We start from the raw sequence: 19,387 nt of genomic DNA, 5'->3' as shown, positions 1-19,387 counted from the left end.
AACTTTCATTTCCTCCTTGGCTTCCTAGCAGTTCCTTTATCCCCTGATTTGTCACCAGTCATTGGAGACAAAATGCTTCAGGGGAATTGAGTGACTGTGGGGCTGATTTCACTCTGGTCTTGGTTTAATGACTGGTAGTACTTCTACAATTCCTTCTATTGTTCATTTTGATAGGAATGCTACATTTAGGTTAGCTCAACCTCTTTGAAAAGAACTCTTGTCTATTCCTGTACTCTTAAGTCCTGATGTTGTATTCTCACTCCATCTTTTGTATTTTGTTTGCTGTTCTCTACCCTGCCTCTTTAAATGTTTCCCTGGAGCCTGTCTGCACTGCATTTCTTGCCTGCAAAAGCAAAGCTGCTTGTGGCAGGACTTGAAACAAACAGTGAAGAAAAAAGAGAGGCTCTTTACTCACACATCTCAGCAGAAGAGTTAGTAATGCACAAAAATGCTGTTTTTTTCTGAGCACATCCACTGCAGGAGCAGTCATCCTGGCTGGTCTGCAGGGGACATTTACTCCACACCCTGTTTAGAATTCTAGAGTAGGATTGTAGAGTAGGATTATAGAGTAGGAATATGGAGTAGGATTGTAGAGGATTACAGAGTAGGATTGTAAACAAATGCATTTTCTGAAACCTCAACTAATCTGAAAGATTCTTTTCTTTCTCATTGTGTATCAGAGACTGAAATGTTATAAGTTTTGACTTAAACATTTTCTTGAATGACTTTTAGAACTGGATTACAACAGCTACACAGAATGCCACCATATCCTGAACAGGTCTTTGGGGTGAGGCCCTGGACTGTTCACTGATGAAGATAAGATAAAACTCAGGAGTTGGGAACACTCACAAGGCACAAGCTTAGCACCTTTGGGGAGGAGACAAGAACCACAAGGCTGTCAGCTGCCAGGCTGGCACAGAGCCTCGCACCAAAGGGTGGGCAGGGAGAAGCTTTGGGTGTGTGTTGGGAGCCTCTGGTGAGAGGCTCAGTGAGCGCCCGTTCTCCAGTGTGCAGACCAGCCCTGCTGTGGGGTCCTTCACCCGGGGAAAGCTCATCCACAGCAGAGGGGTGACATAGCCCATGTCACCAGTTGACATGAAGTTGGTGCATCAAGGATCACCATTTCTTGCTTCCTTCTAATTTTTACTGTTTCCAATTTCAGGTGACTTATTTTATTTATTTGAATCTCAACATTTGAGTAAAATTTGTCTGCAGTGACTTTTCCTTTATGCTTTAGGCTGCAGTACATCTGAGTCAGGGCCATCAGAATTGAGCTGTTCTTGTGAGCTGTGGTGTGAAAATGCTCAAATAGTTGTGGTGGTTTCACTTCCAACCAGCAGTAACACCAATTTCATATAGTAGTTTTAGTTTACCAATTTAAAATTTCCAGCCAATGCACCAATTGTGGTGGGTTCTAGTGCTGGCCAAATTGCCTGCACATCCACTAGAATTGTCTACTAATTTCCTGCTGTGAGATAGGGTTAGGAGGGAAGGCAAAGCAGGCTCAGAGGTACAAAGGAAAGGGTATAAATCAAAACTTTATTAACAGAAACTAAAGGAAATAATAAGAACAATCAGAATAAAGCCTCTTGAACACTTCTCCTCCCTCCTCCCCATACTCTCTTTTCTTTTCCACTGACAACATAGAGAAACAATTCAGTCAGTTTGTCACCTCTAGAGTATTCTTTCTTCAGATCACTTAGGGAGATGAGTCTCTCCTGTCAGTCTATGGAGACTTCTCCACAAGAAAACAGTTCTCTTCTGACTTCAATTTCCACAAATACCAACATCCTGGGAAATCTCCAATCGCAAAGTCCCTCCCATCTTTTCACATCCTTCCCACAGCTGAATTTATGGGCCGTGTCAAACTTACGGGGTACTATTTTTAAGGATGAAACTGTTTGAGTAAATGTTCTCTTCATCTAAATTGGGAATCATCTCCATCTCATGAAAGAGAGGTCTTCTTCTTCCCTGGGGGCAAAGGATCTTCTTCACTCCTCTCCCTCTCTCTGTTCAAAATTCTCTTGGGATCACAGCTACTTCAACACCTGCTTACTTCAGCACTGGTGCTTCTGCTCATGGCTGTGGTGAGAAGGCTTCATCTGCCCAAAATGCATTTCATGAGTTACACAGGAAAAAGTGTCTAATGTAGCAATTATATATTCTCCATAGCTTACAAGAGAATTTCAGTCCAAGAGTGAGGCATGTCCTCAATCCCTCCCATCTTGGAACTTCTATTTCACTGACCTTGGTGTCTTCATGTTGTTTGTTTCTGTGTGTCTGTCACTTTTCTCTCACTCCAGAGAGAATGGAAGGTCTGCAAGCCTCATCTGTGCAGTGAAAGAGTTAATATTTTGCCCGAGGCCTGCAGAGGGCCATGAGATCCCAGCCGGGTCCGGCCGGAGCTGTTTGCTGGAGGATTCTCCGGCAGCCGCGCTGGAGGAGGCCGGGATCTCAGCAGCCAGGCCAGCGCTGCGGCACATCCGCGGGGCGATGGCTGCCCTGCCCTGCCCTGCCCGGCGGCTCCTGTGAGACTCAGCAGCAGCAGCAGCATTGCAGCCCAGCCACGGGCCCGCTCTGGCCGTGCTGAGGGCAGGGGGACCCGGCTGTGCCGGGACGGGGCCCGGCGAGATGCCGAGAAGGGGCGCGGCCCCATGGCAGAGCCCCCCGGCCGGCCCGGCCCAGGCCCGCAGAGGGCAGAGCCGCCCGGCCGGCCTGGCGCCGGAGCTCAGGGCGAGGGAGAGAGAGCCCGGGCTCGCTTCCATGGAAATGTGTGTTCACACAGGGGCATCCGACCTTTGCATCGGTGTGACAGTGTGTCAATACTAAACATCAGCCACTGCTTGGTTTTTGTCTGCTCTAAAGGAAGTTGCTTGAAATAAGGTCCTTGCAATAACTGATTTGCATAACTGATTCATTTCTTCCTTGCAAAAGAAAAAATGCAAACTAGAACATTAGTTTATGTGGGTCTGTGCAAGTGCTAGCTTATAGAAATCTCTATGTAATATATTGCTGATTTACAGATGAATCCTGTGAAAAGCAAATTTGAGATGTCTTTCAAGAGATGCTTGCAAGCAACAGATTTGCAGTCTGTACTTTGACTAGATCTGTAGAGATTTTTGGGAAGTGGGTAAATTGTGTTCTGCTGGTGAATCACAGGCATCCTTTACAGACCATGAGTGAGGCGTGACCCTGCTGGATCAACATCTACCTCAGATGTAATGGTTATTTAATGACTGGCATTTTGCATCAGTTTTCCCTATGTCACATTAAAATATCTATGCAGGGGCTTGACATCTCGCCTGTAAGTCGAACAGAGTTAGTAGAAGAAACAACAATTGAAGAATTCCAAGTGTATCCATAGTAAGGAAGAAGATGTGGCCATTGGCATGGAAACTAGTTTCAAAAAATACTTGAAAGATTTTGGTAGTTTGACTACGTGCAAAAGTAATTGTGCATATGTGCCTTATTAATTTTCTGCAAAAATTTGACAAATATATTGACACTAATTGCTTTGCACCAATGAATATAATAAGCTATTGTGATGTAGTCAATGACTTAAGATCAGGCATTGTTACGAGCGTATAAAGTGGAGAACACTCAGAGTAAAGAGCAAAAGACACCACTGTTCTTCTGATCAACTGTGTGTGTGTGTGTGTCAATGTCACGTCTGACCCGATGGTGACAACTGCCCCACCTGGTTTTAACAGATGAAGATAGAATACATACCCTTGGTAACACCTGGCATTGGAACCCAAGACATTTGTTAATTTAAGATCTTTGCCTTGAGTGGTCGAAGGTGTGGAAGTTTGGACAACACCATTCCCAAATCACCTTGTTTTGGAGGGTTACAGAGGAATGCAGATGGGCTGCTCTAAGCTGTCAGCTGAAGCACCTCCCAGGACTGCCTGTAGATCTTGGTTTCAATTTGTCACTGAGCCAAGGAATATCGAGATCTTGGCAAGTGTTTTGTAAAACACATTTACAAGTGTTGGAGACAAGATATTTCAGCAGATTTGAAAGAGAAATTGTTTGCTTGTATCCCTATGGAAACTCTATTTTGTAGTTCTCTCAATAATACTCTGATGCAACCAGTCTTTCTAGAGAGACACAGATGTTGATTCTTGTACAGATCTAGGGGAACTTTGAAGCCCAGTCTTTTTCCTGTTTCCTGTCATTAATATATTCAGCTAAGAGGGTAGAGGTGTGACCAGCAATGACAAAAACTTTTTGTGCAAAAGGATAGAAAAATGACTGAGGGGGGAAGATATTTGGGAAGCGTCAAATGGACCTGTGAATGCCCATTTCTTCCTTGGATAGTATTTTAGAACTTTCTCTTTTTTTTTTTTTTTTTTTTTTTTTTTTTTTTTTTTTTTTTTTTTTTTTTGCAATCTCTAATGGCAGTGTTTTGTAAAACTGTGCATTGCTCTGCAAGTAGATTTTATATTTTCACTTGTCACAGTTCCTGTCAGTCTAAGACCAAGTAGCTGCCTTTCCTAATCATCTACCGAATCCTCAACACCCCATGGGTTTCTTTATATTTGTCTTCTATAGATTGTCTCATTATTTCTTTGGACACACTAACTTGTTGGTTTTTTGTTAGCCACCACCCTTCACAACTATATCAGACATTCAAGGATTTTCCTAAGTGATTTTTTTCATTAGGGTGTTCTTTGACTGACTTGGAAAGGTTCACAACTTTGGATAGAACTGGCAACAAGATGCTTTGTCCTGCCACCTCTCTATCAGTTTTGTCTTCTACTAGGTTTCTGATGTTTCTGGATGTTTGTCTGTACTCGTGAGCTTTGCAGTGCATTATTGCCACTTTAGCAGGGAACTGGACACTCCCAAAAATTCCATACTTCCTTGGGGATCATGATTCTGTGTAGAAGGGTTGAGGAACATAGCAGGGTACAAGGTAGTAGCTGTCTTTATTACCACGTCTTTCATTCTAGGAGTACCACCTGTTACTTTACTGTTTTGCTCAGGGATAAGCAGTGACCTCCTTTTTGCTCTAAAACAGACATAAGCATGTGTGGCACAGAAACTGTCATTTTTTCCCATTCATTGTCAAGCCCATTCTAACAATAAGGACCATGGTGGCTGCTGCTCTGAGGTGAACTGGCCAACCCTCAAGTGCATAGTTTAGTTGTTTTTTGAGGAATATGCTCTTTTCCACTGGCTTCTTTCCTACATTCCCAGTCTGGAGTGTGGAGCTACTGTGCAAGGTGAAGGTGCTCATGGATGAACAGTGCAAAGAGTTCAGCCAAATCTGGCAACTCCAGAGCAGGGGTTGTCATCAATGTCTTTTTAAGATATCGAAAGGCTGTTGAACATTCCGTAGTCCAGTGAATTTCCTCCTTGGATTCCTTTGATGGCTCGTAGAAGTAACTTTCCAAAAGTCCATAAATGCCAATCCATAAGCAACACCATCCAGTTATTCCTAAAGAGACACATAGTTCTCTTATAAATCTGGGCTCTGATGTTTGACAAATTGCTTTCTTCCTTTCTATTCCACAAATTACCCTGCCCTTGTGAGTGTGGCAGCCAGGAGATGAGACATGGTCTGGAATGGACATGGTCTTTTACACAAAGACAAGGTTTTGTGATATGGAAAAGGAACTTTGGATGGTCATATTCAGCACATTTTCAATGACATGCTTTTATTCCCTCTCCCTGTAATGACTGAACAAGAGTTTTTTTGGTGCCAGCTGACTGAAATAAGGAGTAAGCTTGGGTATGGAGGAAATGGAAGTAAAACGATGAGAAGCTGACTATAAAACTTTTTCCAGATGTGTCAATAACTTCGATGGCCACCTGCAGTCAGCACAACTATCAGCCTGCAATTGTGTTCAGGGTCAGTGCTGGCTCTTCCATGTCAGCTCATCCTGCAGAGTCTGTGGGGGCCTGGGCATGCTGCTGACTTGTATCCCTTTAGGAGACTGGGATGAGGAAAGGTCTTGGGGCTTTTGTCAAAGAGATGCTATTTGAGTGAGCATGTATGTGCTCAAAGCCTCACAGACTGACTGGCCCACGGCAGGATGGACCAGTGCTGGGAGGGCTGCCCCTTGCTGCCCTAGTGAGGGGTGTTAAGCTGCACCTTCATCCCGCAGACAGCCAAGTACAGCACTTTTGTGCAGAAACACTTAATTAGCCCTGGTTTGCACAGCTGCAGCACCTGGGGTGGCTGGAGCGTCCCTTTGTGCAGCTGGAAATGAGCTGAGTCAGTTGTGGAACTGGGCAGGGCATTCCCACCTGTGCCCATTGGGAATTCCCTCTGCCCTGGGTGTGTCCCATCCGGCTCCTCAGTGACATCACAGCCAGCCTGGAACATGGAACTCCCCATTTCCAAGGACACGTGGCCATTGTCCCCAGCACAGGCAGGACGGGTCAGACCCTTCCGCGGCTGCAGCGAGAGCGGAGGTGTCAGAGCGTGGAGCGAGCGCTGCTCCAGATCGGTTGGATCTCACACACGGTGCTCAAGAGGCTGATCCACCCACTGAGTGGAGGTAAATATTTACAGTTCTGTGCAGAAATGGGGGGCTCAGTGGCAAATTCACAAAGCCAGCATCACAAATATCACAATGCTTTAGTATTTATACATTTTAGCCAGCAAAGCTCTTCATGTTCATTGACTGCAGGTTAGCCTGTTCTGTTCATGATTAGTATTCTGTCTGCTGTAGGGTAACAATCTTCTCACTTCTCCTGCTAATTAGTCTGCATGCTCAGTCTCTTTGTCTTAGGGAGAGGTTTCTTGAGTTGGTGGCCATGGTCTGCCCCTGCTGGAATGACCTTTTACCCAGCCTGAGCTGATTCTGCACAGTTGCTGTGTTGTCTTTATTAGTTTGTGCCTTGTCTTGCCAAGTATCCTTGTGCCCATCAATTCTACATTCTTTGTGGCCTCCATCCAAGCTGCATTTGTCTTCCCAAGCCTTGCTAACCTTCCCTAGGTCTGAGGTCACTGAAGCCTACCAAGCCCTACACATTAATAAGGCAATTCAGCCAACAAGTGACCTGCCTTTCCAAGGCCTGGCCATCACTTAGAGCTTGTTGGCTGCTTGTTTCATGGAAAAAACTCTGTTTTTTGCTAATGAGACTTGACAGCCACAAACAAGAAGGAACACATTTTCCTGACAAATATTGTACATTTTCCAGGTTTTGCTGCAGGATCAGAGGCTGTGTGGCAGCGGATCAGCCGAGGCAGGGCGGGATGGCGGAGCTGCGGGCCTGGGCACGATCCACTGTGTCCCGCAGGGCCCCAACCCGCACTGCATCCCACAGAGCCCCCACGGCCGCTGCCATGCCCCTCAGGGGGACCCAGAGGGGCCAGCACCGAGAGGTGAGGGGCGGGTGTCGGGCTCTGGGGGTGACACTGGCTGGGGCTTGGCCATGGTGCTGGTGCCAGGTGCTGCTGACCCTGCGGGACCAGCTGGGCAGGGCTGGGCCCCACTGGTGCCCCACGGCCCCTTTGAGGCAGCCCCGGGGGAAGCGACTCCCAGGGATGACACTGAGCAGCTGCCAGGGGAAGTCGGAGCTTCCCCAGGCTGTGACATTCAGTCAATACATGAATACATTTCTGGCAATGGCTTTTGTCAAAATGCATGGATTTCTCCTTGTTCCATACTTATACCAGTGTCACCAAAATTGTAAGGAGAAATGAAACCCTGGAAGAGTAATTTTTTAGTATTAGGATTAGGCATTTTTTTATTCCCAGCTTTGGTGCATGGTGAAGAACTCCAGCCACATGCACACCACTTTCTAAACTTTTCCACTAACTGATACATTTTCAGAAAACACAGAAATTCCTGTTCATTGGTTCTCAAAGGAATCATTCTCTTTATCTATTACTTAGTATTCTATATTGTTTTGGATATTGATGTCTCTTCTCTCATGTTAATAAGTCTATGTTTTTCAGTCGGGGTTTTTTTTTTTCCCCAGACAAGTTTTTTTGAGCTCTGAGGCTGAAATGTCTTTCTTAGTTTCTTCTTTGTCTTCTGGCCACCTCAACATATTCTTGTAGGGCTAGCAAGTCTGTATTCCAGGTGTCCAGCCTTTTACAGCCTCAGGCTTTGTTCCTTGAAGGTTATCAGTGTTAGCTCAGCAAAACAAAAAGTTTTGGGCATCTAACAATCCAGCTCTGGTAATAGATGGCCAAAAGACACCTAGCTACCTACTTTCAAAGGTGAAATATTACAAAGCTTAAGATGAATACACTGCTTATAATAAATGTACTGCTTATGATTAATTAAACAATTAATTCCAAAGTTAATTAAATTCATTTTTCAGGAGAAAACGTAGGCTAAACAAGCCATGAAAACCTGCATAAGTAATCCAAGCATGAACCCAAATTTTGTTACATCTGAGTAACCTGAGATAAACTGGTTCCACTTCAACTCTACACAAATAATTGCATCTAAAGCTGAGGAAAGAGAAAGGGGTTTGCCCCCTGTTAGAGTAAAAATTTTTTTTGCACTTGAAATTCTTGTTGGAGCTCACTCCAGCATGTATTTCCTTAGTACCAAATAAATCTCAGCCTCGGGTGCTGCCCTGACTTTGTGATCATTTTGGGAACCACTCTCACCTGGTTTGTCAGCTGAGCTCTGGCCAGTTCTATTGTACTCAGGCACTTGATTTCAAGGGAAGCCCAGGCCTATGAAATTCCAGCAATTGGGAAAGGATGACTTGCTGTTTGAACACTTGGCTGCATTGGAGGCTAAGCAACGGTCGCTGTCTCAGGGCAGCTTTGTAGCCAGCTGCTGTCAGAGGGAGAATTGTGTCAGAGCAGCTGTTTGTATTGATGGGACAGCAAAACTTTTTAAATAGAGCTGTTGTTTAAAATTAAATCCTGGTGAATCACCAGGAATTGAGTGTTGGCTGAAGGATTTACAGAACATTTCTTTTTTCCTTTTAGCCAAACACCACTGAGGCGTCGCACATTGGAAGTGTGCAGGTTGTCAAATTGTATAACCCACTTGGAGGTAGGGTTGCTTTCCATATTTTGTTCAATGTCTGTAAAATGTTCAACTTGGTAATTCATTTTTGCAACATATTTTGGGACAGGAGATATATTCAGAGATCTCAGCTGTAGGTGGTTTGCCCTCAGGTCAACCTTGCAATCTCTTGTCACTGCATTCAGCCATTGGCCTGTTTTCCTCTTGGAAAGCCTGCCAGTCCTTCCTTGTTCCCATACAGCTTGACTGGTTTGGAGTTTTGGGCACTGAGGTCCAGGTTTGGACCACCCAATGCACTTAAGCTGCGTTTGCACCCAATGTGTTGGTTTTGCAACCGGACTTTGGAGTACGTAGGCACTGTGCTTATCCTTTAAACTTAATTGGAAATTGACAAGAAAATGACCTTGAGGAATTCCCATGTAGAAGTTCATAAAATCAAAATGGAATTTTGCTTAGTTTTGTCTTGGTCATTAATAATAACTGTTGCCATTAATAAATAATTGCTTTGGGTTCTTTTCAAGGAAAGTGAAAGAAAAGTAATGATGTCATCTTTCCCACGGATTCCATAACTGTCTGCAAAGCACAATGCGCTTAAGTGCCATTTGTTATTAATCTGTTCTGAGTGCTGTTTCCCCAGGGAGCCTGGCTCCAGGCTGACATGAGGTGGATATTCCCCTTGCAGGCACTCAGTGGTGCTGCTTGCAGCACTGAGCTGAACTAGGCACAGCAGCTGCCCTGAAAAAACAGGCTCTCACCTGGCTGTGGCTGCAGTCCCCTGCCTCCAGGGACATCCCTGCCACTGGAAGTGCAGCTCTTGCTCTGCATTAGCTTAGTGCAGAGCATTTTAAGGCAGCAGCATCATGGCTTTTTGGAGAGACAAAATTAAATTCACAAATTTCTCGCTGGGGATGTTCTGTTTCACATGCGAATGATGATTTGTGTGATTGCTGGTGGTGGTTTACATAGATCCTAAGGGAATATTTTACATTCATTGATGGGGATTGAGAACTGGAAGTAGTGAGATAATTGTGGAACTTGGGCTGGCAAGTTTTGTTTTGGGTTGGCACTGAGAAATTCAGATCTGGTTGCTGGTAGGGTACAGGGTGCCCTTGCAACATGCTCCATGCAGTAGCACTTAGGGATTGGGCTTTGTGACAGAATCAGAGAATATGCTGAGCTGAAATGGATCCACAAGGATATGCAAGTCTACCTCCCTCCCCAGCAATCCCACCACATTCCTGTAGACCTTGCCCAAATGCTTCCCAAGCTATGGTGGACTTGGTGCAGTCTTGTGGGGAGACAGTCCCAATGCCTGACCACTCTCTTTGTGAAGGATTCTTTTCTAATTTTCAGGTTAATGCTTGGTTATGGTTTCAGGTAATATTTTTAGAAGTCATGCAGGTGTATGGTTTTAGGAGGTGTTTTGTTTGAATGCTGTGGGAACTTTCTATACATTGTATTTAACTTCTCAAAACATTAGTAGTGCCTTCATTCAACAACTGGCAAGCTTTCAGTGTCCTAAAGAATGTAACTGTGTGATGTTTGTGCAATTAGGTTTGCAGGCAAATATCAGAGAGGCATGGTCCAAGGAACAGGAAGTGGAGAAAGGCATTAACAATTTGACCTACATTGAAAGGCTGAAGGAACGTGCAAAGAAAGGTCAGTCTCTGTGTCTGATGGAAGGGACAAAGCACCCAGATTTCTCACCAACACTCATGAAGTCTCCATCAGCTACCAGGCATGAGCTCCTGGTTTCAGAACAGTGCCTGGTGTGCCACATCCCCTCCCTTGACCTGCTGGCCACACTTCTCCTGATGCAGCCCAGGACACGGTTGCCTTTCTGGGCTGCCAGCACATGTTGGCAGCTCATGCCCAGCCTCTAATCCACCAGAGCCCCCAAGCCCTCCCCACCTTCATCCCTGGCCTGCCTTGGTGCCCAGGGCATGTCCTAGACCCAAAGAGGCAGCACTTTGCATTTGTCCTTGTTAAATCCAATGAGGTTGCCAAGGGTCACTTCTCAAGGTTCTCCATGTCCCTCTGGATGGCATCCCATGCCTCTGGTGCTGGCAAATTTGCTGAGAGTGCACTTAATCCCACTGTCCATGTCATTCTTGACATAGCTCAATGCTTGAGCTTACAAACTGGGAATATCATAGAAAGGCACCATGCATAAAAAGAGGTTTTTGTAAAAACCTCCCCTCCAGTGCCACTCCAGTACAAGATTTTTTAATGACTATTTCTTCCTAATGCTTTACTCTACGGATTCTTACTGATCCACAAAAGCTGAACAAATAGAGTTTAACAGTCCTTTTGAATCAACTCCCTTGTTTTGTCCCAAGTCCCATTTGACAATTCTTTTTCTGTTTTTCCGTTCCTGAAGTTAAAATACCAGAGCTCAGGAAAGCCCCACAGAGCACTGCAGATCTTGTGCCTGAGAGGAAGAGAACTATGCCCACGAACCCTGCAAAATTCTTCCCGAGACCTTGCAGTACCCTTTCTGAATGCCCAGTCAGAGACAGGGTGATTCATTTACTGGCTCTGAAGAATTACAAGAAGCCAGAGCTACTTGCCTGCTTGCAGAGAGAGGGAGTTGTGGAAAAGGACGAGGAATCCCTTGGAAAGATCCTTCAGGAGGTGAGATCCTGGAGTTGGTGCTGGCAGTGCTAACTCTTAGCTGTCTTACTTCAGGGTTTCAATTAGAAACTCATGAGAGGCTTAGGAAATGCTCCTTGTTTAAATTTTTCATTAACATTCCCCAGTTTCCCCCCAACTGAAAGCCCATGTTAGGAGAGAAAAAAAACCTTTAAAAGTTTTGAGGCATTGTTGTTGTTTTGTTGGAATAACTGTCAAAGATAAATCCTTTGTAATGTTGTTGCTTCTTACGCCTTATTTCAGCCTCTCTCTTTTCCTTGCACTTTTTGACTGGTTCATGGAATAACTTCAGAGGGTGAAATTCTCAATTGGGTGAAACTGTTTGTTGCGGTACTTAAAATTTCCTGAGGAAAATATCTGAGGAGACAATTTTGGAAACTGCATAGGGCAGTATTTCATTAGAGTGGAGTAGGTGGCCTCTCAATGGTACTTGCCTTCTGCTGGGATCTGTGGGGATTGCCTTCCAGGGAAGGGTGTTCCAGGCAAATCCTACATGATAGAGGTGGTGGCCCAACTTTGAGCACAGGGTTTCTTTGCTGTCGTGTCGACTGAGTCATCACCTTCCTTGGCTTTTATTATTATTCAGTAACTTTCCCAGTTCTCCTTTCAGTTCCACTGGTACTTCTTTATCACAGCCATTCATACGATTCACACTGATCAAAGGATGCAGTGGCTCTTTCCTTCCTTTGGAAATATTCCCCGTCCCCATAGGTTGCTGCTGAATTATGCAAGGATTAACATAACAAGTAGGAATATTTTCACTTTAGCTAGGAAAAAAGTATTTTGGAACCCAGTGCAGGGAGTCAAATTCAACATGGATAGTTTCAGTTGATCTCACAATGACTTTTAAGAACTCCTTCCTTGAACCTGTGAGGTTTGTTGTTGTGTTTGCCAAGGGCAGGGACAGGGTTTTTTAACCCTGAAAACATTCACAATTTAATGTGAGCCATGTTCTGCCATCCTAATGCATGTAGCCCATTTGTACTTCAGGTTGTTTATACGATTCCAACACTCAGCTCCTTGGAGGGTAAACATTGAAAAAAATTTCTCCTCTTCCTTTATTGTTGTCGATGTTTAAGGAGATTTTGGAGGTGTAGATCTTTGTTTGAAGCTTCATGTGCCACAAGGTACTAGTTTGCATTCTGAAAGGGCTGTGTGAAGAGCACTACATCCTGAAAACTATTATTCACATTTCCTTAACTTCATAGGGAGATGGTGTAATTTTTTTGCTGTATATGAAGAAACTAGTAGCATGAACTTTCAGAGTTCTTATAGGCATAGCCTTTCTTCTTCTCCAACACAACCTTAGTTCTGCTTTTAAGAAGTGAATTCCTGATTCTGGTTATCTTTGTTACTTTTAAGCATTTGAAGTGTAGCTCTAACTAGATTATCACCTACAGCTCTTCCATAGGAAGCTGTAGTTTCCTCTGAGCAGGCATTTTAGAAAGAAAAGGAGCTCTGTTTGAGGAGACAAATGCCATGTGGTGTTTCATGGGATGATGAAAACATGCCCCATCACAAGCCCAGGCTGTGCTCTGCCATGGCAACGTAGCTGGGTGAAACAAGAGGGCAGCAGGTGTCCCCTGAGGGTGGAAAAATATGGATTTGCCCATGGAGATGGTGCTCTTCAGGTCTTACTCAAAAGAAAAGGAAACAGAGAAGAAAAAACTGGCCTCTCTATGTATTTCAAATGGTGAAGATTGAGAGTTCTGGCATAGTGTACTTTGACTCTCAAAGCTGCCATAAAGAACAAAAAACCTGGATACTTAGTGCAGGGTGAAGTTTTCATAGCCCACATTTCCTCTATGCTTGCAGCAGTTTGGACTTACTTACATCCCAATTTCTACAGCCCAAATGGACTACACTAGTTGAATACCATTGCCTCTTACATGACAGCTGCTTGTTCTTCACATGGAAAAAAAGTCCTTGAAAACTGGTGCATGACTTTCTCTTCAGCTTTGCTTTAGCCTTGCACTACCACTTTTACATCTGGAGTCTGCACTTAGGTGTAATGAACATTTCTGTTTTAAATGTCTGCCACAGGTAGCCAACCTGGATGCCAATGAGAATTCTTACAGTCTGAAGGAACATTTCTTTAAAGACATTCAGCAAGATTGGCCTGGCTACAGTGAGAGTGATAGACAGATGTTGGCGGTGAACCTTTTCCAGTAAGTTCAGTCAGTACCACAATCATTTCAGAAAACCCTCTGGGAAATGAAGGTCTGTTTTCCTGGTGAGGAAAGAACTATGACTACTGATATTTTTGCCTTGCAACCTGAAATACTGGGCCCTCCTTACAGAAAAACTGCTCCATCTCAGAATGCCACCAGCACCAGCCAAACATCATCTCTGGGACCTTCTGAGAGAGATACTCCACTGAGGACTGCTCAGGTACTTTGTCGATTTTTGAAACGTTGCCTAGTATGTATTATGTATTATCCCACTTGCTTTTGGTGTCAAAGCTGTGATATGAAGCAGTACTGTTGTGTTTCTATCATCAAAACCTGAAGCGTGTACTTCTAATAGGATTCCTGCATGCTTTTCAAGATATTTTGTAATACACTGTTAGCTTTTCAAAGCCTGCAACAGCTTGCACACGTGTGTTGCTTCTCATGGTGCATAGGAAGCTCTGCTAAGGACAAGGTGGGTACGTGGTTTTGGTACCTGGCTGTGTCTGTGAAGGGCTCTTGATGATCCTGAAGCTCTAGTACCTAAAACATGCATGGACATCCCAGTGCTACTGTTTGAATAGAAATCTTAGGGAAGCCTAGAAGAAGGACAAATTACAGTAGTGATGTATTTGTAGTAATTTAGTTTCTCTGCCCTGGGCAGCATTTATGCCCATTCTGACTCAGGGCATCCCATGTTTGAGGAGGGGGCTCTGAATCATCAGGGAATACCTCTGACTTTTTAGGCTTAAAATCAAGAGGGGGCCTGTTTTCTTCCCAATACAAGACAGCAAGGCAAACCCCTTGAAAGAAGCTTGGCATAGAGTGCATAAAAGGTATACTCTATATACATGAAAGAATTTCCTTCAATAGAGGAGGACACAGCTCTGTTTTTCCCTAGCTCTGTTGCAGCCAGAGCAGGAAATGCTGCAGCCCCAGCATCCTCTTCCCACCTGGGTCCATCCCCACAGGATTTCTGTCAGCAGGCTGGCACAGAGCCACGCCTGGCACTCCTGCTCTGAGCTGCTGATGTGCATGGGTGGGAGCAGTGGCTGCTCGGGAGGGAAGAGGCTCAGGGTGAGGCAGGGTTTGCTCTGGAGAACAGCAGCAGTGAGAGCTGCAGCCAGGCTGGGGCTGCTCTCTGCTGTTCCCATCTCTGCCCTGGACACGCTGGGATCAGCGCTGCCCCGGCGGCTTTTGGGGCTGCTGCAGTGAATGGTGTGGGTGTGTGACAGCCAGAGCTGAGTGTGCTCCTGGTGTGTCTGAGCAGAAACAGGGAGATAATGAAACTAGCCTGAGCTCCCCAGCTTGGACAAGCCTTTGACAGAGCTGCTGAAGGCAGTGTCTTTGTCCCAAAGCCTTTTAGCTACAGAGTGGGAGTAGGACTTGCTGAACAGTCAGGTGAGAAAGTAGGAATGAGTTAGCTGCAGCACCTCCTTGTTTGACAGGCTGTTTTAGGTAACAAAGATGTGTTTCCAACCATTGCCAGCTCAGAAATGCAGCTTTTTCAGAATGGGAGCAAAGCTAATTCTAATCATCTTTGCAGAAACGCCCTCTGGCTTCTGATTTGTACAGCCCTGTGATGAGCAAGAAGCAGAGGGTCAACCAACAGACCAGTGATGTCCAGCCAGCAGCTGCTGGCCACTCTCCTTCGTCCTTGCTCCTTCCTTCCACCTCCTGTTCAGCTTTGAACCTGCCTCGAAGTGTCAGCTCCATTTCCATCTGCACCCCTGAGGTACAAGAAAAAGATAAAATTCAGACTCCTTCTGGAATCCCAGTGCCTGCCAGGTTGCAGGGGAAGACTCCCAAGTCCAAAGGTGAGAAAACGGAATTGGACAGGGTGAAAAAATCCCATCCTTTGGATTTTGATAAAATACTTGCCATGAGCAAAGTCAAAGAGATGCCCAGAGACCTCAGGACCCAGGCAGAACAGGATTCACACAATCAAAGTGCAAAGCTGATGGACCACTTTCAGACATGCCTCCTTTTCATTTTTTACTGATTATCTCTGTGGTTTTTTCTCCTATCCAGCCTCACATCCACCAGCACCTCCAAGTCCTCCCCACCTCATGCCCCAAGCATTTCATTGTGCCAGGGGCTGTCCCAAATCCAAAGATTCAGAACTTTGCACTTGGCCTTCTTGAATCTGATGAGATTCCCAGGGCCCCACTTCCCAAGCTTTTCCTGGTCCCTCTGCATGGCATCCCACGCCTCTGGTGCTGGCAACCTTGCTGAGGGTGCACTTAATCCCACTGTGCATGTCATTCTTGACACAGATCAATGCTTGAGTTTTCAGACTGCGGGAATCATATAAAAGCACCATGCATATAAAGAATTTTTCACAAAAAACACCCATCCAGTATCTCTCCTTTACCACCTTTTAATGACTGTATCTTTTAATGCTTTACTGTCTGGATTCTTACAGATCTGTCAATGACAAAGAAATAGAGGTTCGGGGTCTTGGTACATTATCTGGAATCAACTTGCGTGCCTTCCCAAATCTCCAATTTGAGCTATTTTATTCTGATTTTCCCTGACTTTAGGAGACAAAGCAGAGGTCAGAGGAGGCCAAGGAAACAATTCAGGTTCTGTGCCAGAGAAGAAGAGGATGATGCCTGTGAGACTTGCAGACATCGACTGGAGTGGCTGCGCTGCTGTTTATGGCCGACCCTACAGGGACAGGGTGATGCATTTACTTGCTCTGAGGGATTACAAGGAGCCAGAGTTACTTGCCCGCCTGCAGAGAGATGGAGTCAGGCAAAAGGACAAGGATTCCCTTGGAAAGATCCTTCAGCAGGTGCGATGGTGGAGCTTGTGCCAGCAATTCCTCCAGCACTGTATTCTGCTGTTCATCATTTTACTGCTCTCTCACCTGTTTAAATTAGAGACTTTTCCAGTACTCCTTTCAATTAACTTCCACTAGTGTTTCTTTCTCGCAGCCATTCATAAGATGCACACCCTCTGAAAGATGCAGTAGCTCCTTCCTTCCTTTTTAAAATTCCCTGTCCGCATAGGCTGTAGTAGGATTATGCAAGCATTAATGTACCAAGCAGGAATATTTCCTCTTTAGCTAGGAATAAAGTGTTATGGAACATAGTCAAGGGAGTCAGATTCAACATGGATACAATTTCAGTTGATCCCACATTGACATTTAAGAACTCATTCCCTGAACCAGTGAAGTTCGTTGCTGTGCTTGCTCAGGGCAGTGGCAGGGTTTTTCACCCAAAAGACACAAATTCACAATTTAATGAGCCATGTTCTGCCATCCCAACTGAAGTAATACATTTAGATTTCAAGTTGATTATAAAATTTCAAAGATCAGCTCTTCAGAAAGTAAAAAATGAGAACATTTTCTCCTATTCCATTGCAAAGTTTAAGGAGATTTCCTTGGAGGCAATTTCCTGCATGAGCTATGAAGTGGTTCAAGGTACTGCTTTGAATTCTGAAGGGGCTGTGTGAGGAGCTCTCCACCCTGAAATGCCTTGCTCAGGCTTTTCTGGACATCAGAGCAAGTGGGGGTTTATCTTATATAAATCTAAAATGAGCAGCCTGAGCTTGCTGAGATCTGGTATAAACATACTTGCTTCTCTTCCAATGCAACCTTAGTTCTGCTTTTAAGACATGGATTCAGTATTCTGGGTATATTTGTTATTTTTGTATTTTTTGAAGCTGGGGGGAGACAGACATCAGAACAGACCCAAATTAGCAGTATTTATCGTGTTTTGAAAGAAAGAAAAAGGCTAAATTTTGAGAGATGGTGGTGGTGTGTTGATGAATTATTAAATGTGTTGTAGGGGTCAAATTCATGGAGACTTTTCCTGTGGGCTTTTCTATGGAACTCTGAACAGGTGTCAGGTGACAAACTCTGAATCAGCACGTTTGATATTCATGGTCCTCAGGTTTTACTACCCCATTTTACCTTTTAGAGTAGATTTTGTATTAGTCTTGAGGAAGATATGAACCTCATTGGTTTTCAAAGGAATACAGCAAGCCATGTGCACTGCCTTCTCATGGCAGGACTTGGCTGGAATGAACCCTGGCTCAGCCACATGTAGAGGCACTCTGGGCCTCACCACCTCTCCTTACACATCATAGCACAGTGAGATAAGAAACTCTCTTTTAAAAATTTCAAAGGTGTATTCAAAACCTTAACAAAACACAACAAAAGGACTGAATAACCAAACAAGGACAGCCCACTGGGTGTTGGTGAGAGTAGCAAGCCTTCCCTCCTGCCAGATACCCCATGCAAGGGGCACAGGTACACGCCCTCCCTCTGCATGTCCGACTACCAAGGCTGCCCCTGGCAACTCCCTGGGGGAAGGGGGCTATGGGGAGAACAACAAACAACAAATCCCAAACACATAACTATATATCAATAAAACTTCCCTGAACATACACATAATATTCATCCCTTAATTACAAGACTCAACTATCGCATTCCTCATCTCTAAGATGAGGTGTTGTTTTCAAAGGAACACTAGCTAGATATGAATAGAGCTCCTTGTTTGTTTCCAAATGGAGAAAATTTAATATGGCTTCAAACGTACAGGATAAAGAAATAATTAATCTCTGTACCAAATGACATTGCTCAGTTCCAGCTGGGTGCTCACAAACAGCTTTTCAGAACCAATTGGTTTCCTGTAATTTGCATATAGCAACCATATTGAGCATTTATTTTCTTACATGTCTGCCTGTAGGTAGCCAACCTGAATCCAAAGGACAATTCCTTCAGTCTGAAGGAGCATCTGTTTCAAACCCTTCAGACTGATTGGCCTGGCTACAGTGAAATAGAGAGAGAGAATTTGAAGTTAATACTTTCTAGGTAAGTTCAGTCTTTAGAGGAAGGAAAAGAGCCTTTTCAGAGAAAACACCCTGGGAGATGAAGCCTAGCTTGTTAGAATATGCTGAGTCAGCAGCAACCCATCAGGGTGATGGAGTCCAAATGCTGGCCCTGCACAGGACACCACAAGAATCACCCCCAGTGCCCAAGAGTGTTGTCCAAACACTTCTTGAGCTTCTGCTGCTGTGACCACTGGCCAGGAGAGCCTGTTCCAGTGCTCCAGCACCCTCTGGGGCAAGAACATTTTCCTGATATCCAGCCTAAAGCTCCCTGAAGTCAGCTTCATGCTGTTTCCTCGAGTCCTGACACTGAAGGTCTGTTTTCTCTGCAAGGAAAGAACTATGACAGTCTCTGTTTAGGCCTTGTAACCTGAAACTTTTGATTCTCCTTACAGAAAATCAGCTCCATCTCAGACCCCCACCAGCACCAGCCAGGTGACATCTCCAGGGCCTTCTGAGAGAGGTGCTCCAGCAAGATCTGCTCAGGTATTTGGTGCATTTTTAACATTCCCTACTTTGTATTAAGGTTTAGCCCTCTGCTGATGGTGCAAAAGCTGTGATGTGACCAGGCCTAAGCATTCTGTGCCTCAGGCACTCTGACTGCTTTGGCAGGAAGGTTGTGATCAGAAGAGAGGGTCCTGCAGGGCTGGAGCAGCACTGTCCTGAGCCAACTTTCTGCTCTGCCTGGAGACTTGAGCTCAGTCCCCAGCCTCAACTCATTGCCTGCAGAAGGGCTCAAAGGGCTGGCTCTGCATGCATGACAAAACTGTGTCAAAA

At 44.9% G+C, this 19,387-nt stretch overlaps 1 protein-coding gene across 1 annotated transcript; it reads left to right on the top strand.

Annotated features, from left to right (window-relative positions):
* Positions 1-7,254: 7,254 nt before the first annotated feature.
* Positions 7,255-19,083, top strand: LOC306815794 (uncharacterized protein). Its single transcript, XM_079332337.1, has 7 exons — positions 7,255-7,339; positions 8,912-8,978; positions 10,506-10,610; positions 11,332-11,585; positions 15,318-15,588; positions 16,315-16,568; positions 19,006-19,083. Exons 1-7 carry the CDS (start codon positions 7,301-7,303, stop codon positions 19,066-19,068), a joined length of 1,053 nt encoding a protein of 350 aa, XP_079188463.1. The 5' UTR covers positions 7,255-7,300; the 3' UTR covers positions 19,069-19,083.
* Positions 19,084-19,387: the final 304 nt, after the last annotated feature.

Source organism: Erithacus rubecula (genome assembly GCF_903797595.1).
Source record: "Erithacus rubecula genome assembly, contig: scaffold_231_arrow_ctg1, whole genome shotgun sequence".
Classification (NCBI taxonomy): Eukaryota; Metazoa; Chordata; class Aves; order Passeriformes; family Muscicapidae; genus Erithacus; species Erithacus rubecula.
The sequence above is the reverse complement of the archived record's forward strand: the minus strand, read 5'-3'. Positions and strand labels throughout refer to the sequence as shown.